General features: G+C 46.5%; 3 protein-coding genes across 6 annotated transcripts in view; 2 read left to right on the top strand and 1 right to left on the bottom strand.

Annotated features, from left to right (window-relative positions):
- Positions 1 to 181, top strand: part of LOC125954555 (eukaryotic peptide chain release factor subunit 1) — a 6,460-nt gene extending 6,279 nt beyond the window's left edge. For 3 of the 4 annotated variants that reach the window (XM_049684953.1, XM_049684954.1, XM_049684955.1), the window contains exon 8: positions 1 to 171. This exon is cut by the window's left edge and continues 1,847 nt beyond it. The gene's annotated coding sequence lies outside the window, so the exon portion shown is untranslated. The other variant, XR_007469041.1, reaches the window with a different exon arrangement.
- LOC125954566 (toll-like receptor 13) overlaps positions 1 to 2,578 on the bottom strand; it is a 3,154-nt gene extending 576 nt beyond the window's left edge. The window contains exons 1-5 of the mRNA XM_049684972.1: positions 2,233 to 2,578; positions 2,074 to 2,162; positions 1,844 to 1,958; positions 93 to 1,771; positions 1 to 10 (exon numbers count right to left, since the gene is read on the bottom strand). The exon at positions 1 to 10 is cut by the window's left edge and continues 118 nt beyond it. Coding sequence (XP_049540929.1) covers positions 1 to 10; positions 93 to 1,771; positions 1,844 to 1,958; positions 2,074 to 2,162; positions 2,233 to 2,578 — 2,239 coding nt within the window. The remainder of the gene's footprint in view (positions 11 to 92; positions 1,772 to 1,843; positions 1,959 to 2,073; positions 2,163 to 2,232) is intronic.
- A 2,392-nt stretch (positions 2,579 to 4,970) lies between these two features.
- On the top strand, positions 4,971 to 6,894 carry LOC125954554 (CWF19-like protein 1 homolog). Its single transcript, XM_049684951.1, has 4 exons — positions 4,971 to 5,053; positions 5,118 to 5,284; positions 5,342 to 5,768; positions 5,834 to 6,894. Exons 1-4 carry the CDS (start codon positions 5,034 to 5,036, stop codon positions 6,795 to 6,797), a joined length of 1,578 nt encoding a protein of 525 aa, XP_049540908.1. The 5' UTR covers positions 4,971 to 5,033; the 3' UTR covers positions 6,798 to 6,894.
- Positions 6,895 to 7,500: the final 606 nt, after the last annotated feature.

Genomic DNA, 7,500 nt, shown 5'->3' with positions numbered 1-7,500 from the left:
TTACACCGACCTAGTGTGCGAAGGACGAACAGGGCAACCAGGATGATATGGCTGCAATATGAGTCAACCATTGCGCTCTGGCAATCACTTACCTTGAAGTCACGCTCGTGCAGACACACGGCAATGTCTTCTGAGCGTTCCAGATTAGGGAGCAGTTCGTTCAGTACCCAGGATCGGTCGTTCTCGGAGTAGCTGACGAACACATCGTACACAAACAAATCGCCACCGGGAATGGCTGAAGGCCTGCGGTTCGCAGTGTTCTTCTTGACCAAGTGTTCACGCTTGTGGCGCATTAGACTGAGAATCGTTGCGTTCCGAACGATAATGCAAAAATATTTGACATACTCCCACTTGGAAATGTAGATGATGAAGGCGATCAACGCGAAGCCAAAAAAAAGCAGCACAAATTTAACCACGGTGGCGGCCGTGTCGTTGATGTCGTTGAACAACAAGCCCCCCAGTGCGGCACGATCGAACGTACAGCGCTCCAGATCAATGAAGTCGTGCACGACGTTCTCTACATCACGGCATCTGTAGGTTTCTGCATGATAATCGATCAGCTGGATCCGCTCACTTGAATGGTCAGTTTCATTGCCCTCATCGTCATTGAGGACTGCTTTCTCTCGATCATCTTCGCTAGAGTAGCCGGTGCTGCAGTTCAGCCCATGAAACGATCCAAATCTGGCCTGGCTTCTATGCCAACGTAAAGCTAGACGGGAATGTGCCTTGACTTTGATGGTCGCCTGGCCATCAGTAGCAGCATTCTCGTCGGTTATGTTAGCCGTTCGCGTCGTTCCAATTGAAGTTCCAATGCCGAGGAAATACTGACCCATGGCCCGTATAGCACAACCGATACCGCTCGGACTGAAACTGGCCATATCTAGGAAATCGCGCAGCAAACAGTGGCATATGAAGTTGTTTTCACCAATAGCCAGAAAGCGAACATGCTCGAAGTCGCTCAGCATCTCGGTGGTCAGCACGTTCAGATTGTTGGCGGAAAGATCGAGCACGACCAGGGCGGGGTTGTGGGCAAATATGCGCCAATGCCAGTTACTAACGTGGTTCGCATTAAGGTCGAGCACTTCCAGCCGACCCAGCGTGGCAAACGTTTCATTCGTCAGCTGATTGATGCTGTTGTAACCGAGCAGCAGGACGCGCAGATTCACCATACCGTGCACCCAATCCAGGTACTTGACCGATGCGTTTTCGCATGCTAGAATCTCGATGTTACCATTCAAACCACGCGTATTGCCAACGTTGGCATCGCGATGAATTGCAGCAGTTATGCCCGGGTTTCCTGAGATATCGAGCGTCCGAAGTATGCCATACATCATCGAACCGACGATTATGGAGATACCGGTGTAGCATAGGCTCAGTTGTTCCACGGCCAGATTGCGAAAGGCACGAGCGCTTGTCGGCAGTAGCTTCGTATGCGAAAGATCCAGAAAGGTGAGCCGTTTTAACGGGTCGAAAACGTCGTCACTAAGCTGCATGCCTTCGGTCAGTATGGTGTAAGGATCGGGAACTGCCTCCAGTCCGCCAAGGGGCTGATATGTTCCCTGATTACCGTTCGAGTTGTATGCCAGATCGAGATGGCGCAGTGCAGACAGGGGCCTCATATGTAAGGCCGTGAGCTGTAGCAGATAGTTGTGCGAGAGGTAGAGTTGCTCCAGGTGAGGCACGGTCGCAAAAACTTCGTAAGCCAACGTGATCAACGCGCAGTTGCGCAGGTCCAGTACTAGCAGGTTCTGCAGGATGGGTATTTTAACGGCTAAAATGATCCATATAAAAAAAGGCAAGATACAAACGCACACAAATGGCGCAGGTCAGTAGTAGGGCTTACTGTAAAAATTGTTTCCCGCCATCGAAAGATGGGAAATTGAGGAATTGATCATCTGTAGTTCTTCACAAGGCACAACAGTCATGTTTCTATGAGCTAGGGAAACATACGCTATTTCCTGGAAAAGTAGAGCAGACCCGGGTATGAAACAGATGCAATATTTTGATGAAATAAATGAAAAATGGTTTACTAAAAACCAAAGAATCAAAGTCCCACTTTCGACGCATACTCACAGTAACATTATTAGTAAGCATCACGATGGAAAAGTGTCTTCTTATATTGGTGTTTTGGTAGGACATATCAATGTACTTTCCATGGAGTTCTGTAGACGTTGGATTGCATTATTTTGTCGCACATTAGATTGGCATCCGCACAACAGCTTAACCACTTACCCGGATTGGCTCGATTGATCGTGGCATTGGCCATCAACCAATCGGTTAAATAGAAGGATGCCTGTCCCAGAATACATTCTCGCTCATCAGCCAAGTACGAATCCGGTCCCTTAAGCTTCATTAACTCCTCTTTGATGCTGATGGCTGCTATCTGTTCCGGCAAATGAAAAAGCGGCCCGTCTGACACCTGGCCGGTATCATAATTCACCTGAATGCTCACAGTAGTAGCGACTGGAAGCCACGGGTGCAAGGATATGCCGATCAAGAACCAAGCAGATCGCACTCTTAAAAGGACGACTAACAAATGGCAAACATATCGCCAGACCTGTCCGTCACTAACCATCATAAATCATCCCTAATCGTTTGCTGGCGTTCAAATACTATCACCACGATACTCCGCGTCGGCGCTTTATCAGGTTTAAACATCCACCACGCACGGTCTACGGTTGTTTTAATCCGGGTTTCCGATAAGTTGTAACGTCACGTAGCACGAAGGTTCGCGCTGATGGGGACCGTTTGCGTGGAAAGGATAATGTGTGGTTCAAACTGCCACCGATGGATAACGATCGTTAACTGCACGGGTCCTTTCTTCCACAAACTCCTATCGGGGTCGGCGGTGCTTTTTGGATTTGCTGCTTGTCTGAATGTTGTAAGATCTCACCGGCAGCACGTATCGTACTAGACTGCAACCGAAATCGTCTGTAGACAGCCGTGGTCGGCAGCCTAATCGTTCTCTCCAGATATGTTATCATAGGTGGTGACGTGTGATACGGAGGGATTAGATAATGTTTTCGACTACCGGAACCGATCATCCTCCGATTGCTTATATTTCAGTGTGCTTTGTTGCGATGCAATCGATTGAACATCAATCAGGTAAAATCCAGATACTGGAAACTCATTTTGGCTCAACGATTCTGTCGCACTATAAACTAGCGCACACGTGCTACCGTTAGAAGCGTCCACCTGGTGAAAAAGCGCTTCTGGGGGAAATAATGTATCCGAGATCTAGAGAAAAACAGAGTACGTTAAGGGCTTACAAAACAGTTTCATCAAGCGATAGCAGGACCCCGAAAAACCGATGTCTAAGGTATTCTACTGTCGCCGTAAGCGGGTTGTTCTGATCAGTAACCACATTGGTGAATTACTAAACGACCAGTTCCATGACACACTAGAGGATCCACTGGTGGACATGAACTTGCTCCTGCCACCGAGCTTGGAAGAAACACGAAAGGCCATCCGTCGGCTGAAAAATAACAAGGCATCCGGAACCGACGGAATAGAGGCCGAGCTGGTCAAATATGGAGGTGCACCCCTAGAACAGGAGACTCATCAAGTGATTGCTGGAGTATGGGATAGCGAGGTTATGCCCGAGGAATGGCAAACGGGCGTAATTTATCTCAGAAGAATATTTGGCCCCGTATGTCAGGAGGGACGATGGAGAAGCCGATGACGTTCTCACTGTCGAAACTCGCCCGGCTTCGGTGGGCTGGACAGTCCTGAGAATGGAAGACGACGACCCAGCCCGTAAAGTCTTCTTAGGCCTTCCGGATGGACAGAGAGGGCGTGGTAGACCTAAATCGAGATGGAGCGACGCCAGAAAAAGGATTTAGGATCCGGTTTCGGGGTTTCAGCCCGGTCTTTTTGGGGAAATTTATATTATAAATAAAAATTAATTTATTTCCATGAAATGTATATGGATGATTTTCTGATTTGTCCACCGATTTGGCGTCCATCAGCTGATCATTCAAGGTCAAGTTCGTTGTGGATAATCTCAAAATGCAAGGCCCACAAAATGGGTATCATCTCTGAAGGAACCGGCCAAAAAGGGTCATCAAAACACTATAGCTGGAGACTAGAAAAAATACTATACCTCTGGTTTTTCTTCGCGTTCCGGTTTTGTGCTTTTTCTACGGGTTTCCAAGCTTCTTTTTCGATAAAGTCGCACTTTTGTTCCAGGACAAAAGTACGCTTTTGTCCTACTAAACTGACTCAAAGAAAAAAAATGAAAAAAAACAGTTAAAAAATTTATTAGTTAGTTAAATAATTAGTTTTGTAGTATTTTTATCAATAAATTTTTCCGCATCGCTGACCTTAAATTAGTTAAAAAGACGAGCTTCAAAGATGATTTTATTGGCTCTGCTCAGGATATTTGGAAGGAACACGTGCCGATTCATTAAGACTAACTTTGTTTTTCCGGGTCGATTTTCTTCAAATTTACTTCAAAACTAACTGGCACTATGGGTTTTCCCGGCTGACAACGCGAAATCGCGAATTTTCCGCAATTTTGCATCTTTTCAAAACTCTACTTTCAGGCCCAAAAGTCTACTTTGGGGAAATTCACGACGTTCAACTTCAGGCACAAGAAATTGCCAATTCCCGGCATTTCTTTTCGGCTTTTTTGGTATTTTTCGATTCTCACACTTTTCCCCTAGCGATTGGCGTTGTTTTCCGATCGAAAAAGGGTAAAACGGCGAATTTATAGCGATTTTTAAAACTCTACTTTCAGGCCCCAAAAACTCTACTTTCAAATTTCAAAACTCCACTTTCGGGCCGGAAAAGTCTACTTTCAACTTTTTTTCTAAAAAAGAGGGTCTGGTGAGTTTGGAATTTAGGCCGAGAATGCTCCCTAGATGGCGCTGCTTTTTATAAACGATATAAACGATACAACGAACGACATTTTTCACGATAAAACGACATAAAACGATCAGTCAAAACCATAAAACGGTATTTTAAAACGGTATTTTTGCTGAATGGGTCGCCGGATTGTTTATTAAAAAAAAATCATCAAAAATTTTCAGAAAATGGAGCCAAAGCTGAAGCTGTGAGTTTCTAATTCGCTTAATTATTAGGAAACCCGTTCACTTAATCACTCTTTAACCCTGCAGATTAGTTTGTGGCGATGTTCGCGGGAAGCTGAAATCATTCTTCGGACGCATCGAAAGCATCAACAAAAAGAGCGGGCCCTTCGACCTCGTGCTCTGCGTCGGGGACTTTTTTGGACCGGACACCGAATCCGAGATTTTGCAAGAGTACAAACGAGGGCTGAAGACTAGTAAGACTAACGAGATTGTCCTGGTGTACCATCTTCTAACCCATCACCTCTTTGTAGTCCCCGCTCCGGTTTACATCCTCGGTCCTTCCAGCAAAGAGTTAGCCCAGCACTACGCGGAAACGCAGGACGGAGATTTATGCACCAACCTCAGCTATTTGGGCAAACGCGGGCTGTACACGACCACTGGTGGCCTGAAAATTGCGTATCTCAGTGGAAAGGTTAGCGCGCGAGATGCAGCGGAATCGAACGAATGGACCTACTCGAAGGCCGACGTTATCGCGGTACGAGATTCGTGCCTAGCTAGTAAAGGGAACATGGGAGACTTTCGGGGGATTGACATCCTGCTCACATCGCAGTGGCCATACGGGATGCGCGAGGAGGTATCGGATAGTTCCATGCTTGTCTCCTGGTTGGCTAATGCCATCAAACCACGATATCATTTCTGCGGCATGAACGGTGAATTCTACGAGTCACCGCCTTATCGGTGAGTAAGAGTTAATGATCCCACCCTTGCATCGAGCCATTATTGAGCTGTTTCGTTGTTTACAGGAACGTGCCGGATAAAACCACGGAGATGGAATTGGCGACGCGATTCGTTGGACTGGCCAGTTTTGGTAACGCGGAAAAGAAGAAACACGTCTACGCATTGAGCATAACTCCCGTGGAGAAAATGCGTGTCTTGGAGCTGATCCAGAAGACCACCGATGAAGTACCTTCCCCGTATCAGGGACTATCCTTCTTCGACGAAGGTGATGGCAAGGCGCAGCATGAAAAAGGCGATAATCAGTACTTTTACGATATGAACTCGTATGACGATCGGCGGAACAAGCGTAGAAGCAACGATCCCAATCATGCACAGAAGCGTCCTCGGCCATCATTCGATCAGGAGAAATGTTGGTTCTGTCTATCTGCCGGTAGCATCGAGAAACATCTCATCATCTCCGTTGGCGATCATTTCTATCTGGCGCTAGCCAAAGGCCCCATCAATGAGGCGCATGTCCTGATCCTGTCGATAACACACATCCAGTGCGCGGCGCTCCTATCAGAGGAACAGTGGACTGAGTTGACGCGATTCAAGGAAGCTCTGACCCAGTTCTACGCGGATCGAGAACAGAAAGCGTTCTTTTACGAGCGCAACTTCAAGACCGGCCACCTTCAGATCAACGCGATCGGCATCGAGCAAAACGTCGCGTGGAAGATACAGCACGCGTTGGAGGATAAATCGGAAGAGTACAGCTTTCAGATGGAGAAGATCCCTAAGCTGTCCGCCCCGTCCGACCTGCCCGAACGAGGTCCATACTTTGTGGCGGAACTGCCCGATGGAACGGGAATGCTGACGCGCCAAATGAAAGGCTTCCCGTTGCACTTCGGACGGGAGGTTATCTGCGATTCCAATTTGCTCAACTGTGAGGAGAAAGCGGACTGGCGGCAGTGCAATCTGCCCAAGGAGGAGGAAGAGGGATTGGTTAAAGATTTCCGTGAAAGCTTCAAACCGTACGATTTCACTCTTTAAATGAAGGACGAAACTGCGAACAGTACAAAAGATACGAAAGACCTAACGAAAACGCTTTTTGAATTCTCGTTTAACTTGAAAAACGTCGAAATATCGAGACAATACAATTAAATAATACTTTTTCCAAAAATCTTAGTTTTTTTAAAACAAATTTTTTCGAAAGAACTTGGAACCGATTCGAGTCCATTTTCACGACATCTCATATTGCCCAGTCTGGGACAAAAGTGCACTTTACACCTACTTTTATGTTGCATTTTGGTACTTGAGTGTTTAAATGCCCCGGTTCAATGTTCCATTATCGATCTCACTCCACTCACTATGGAGAATACTGAGATTTTTTCCCATAGTGAAAAACATCGTGAATCCCAGTGCGCAGTGAGAAGACCCCTCCGCCTGCGCCGCATCTAGAGGAAGGCTGAGGAGGTTGAAAACGAAGAGGAAGAAAGGGTAAAAAACCAATACATACACCTCAACTGATTCAAATAATTTAAGCGATTATCCATTTCAAAATTTTGCCGTTGGATAACCGATAGAATGAGCCGGACACAGAAACACATAAGAAAAGCTGAGGACGGGTGGAGAGGGAGCGAGTTCAACCTAGTACATCGCTTGTACCTCCCCCCGTCCCTTCCAGACAGATAAAAAGTTGATTTAGACATAATAATTGTTCCAAACCATACACATCTTATCAGTTAAATATCTT

This window comes from Anopheles darlingi, chromosome 3, assembly GCF_943734745.1.
Source record: "Anopheles darlingi chromosome 3, idAnoDarlMG_H_01, whole genome shotgun sequence".
NCBI classification, from domain to species: domain Eukaryota; kingdom Metazoa; phylum Arthropoda; class Insecta; order Diptera; family Culicidae; genus Anopheles; species Anopheles darlingi.
The sequence above is the reverse complement of the archived record's forward strand: the minus strand, read 5'-3'. Positions and strand labels throughout refer to the sequence as shown.

Excerpts from the sequence above, each read along its gene's own strand:
- LOC125954554 (XM_049684951.1), top strand. The coding sequence starts at position 5,034 with ATGGAGCCAAAGCTGAAGCT. Across the intron at positions 5,054-5,117 it reads ATGGAGCCAAAGCTGAAGCT|ATTAGTTTGTGGCGATGTTC; the intron begins GTGAGTTTCTAA and ends TTAACCCTGCAG. Across the intron at positions 5,769-5,833 it reads TACGAGTCACCGCCTTATCG|GAACGTGCCGGATAAAACCA; the intron begins GTGAGTAAGAGT and ends CGTTGTTTACAG.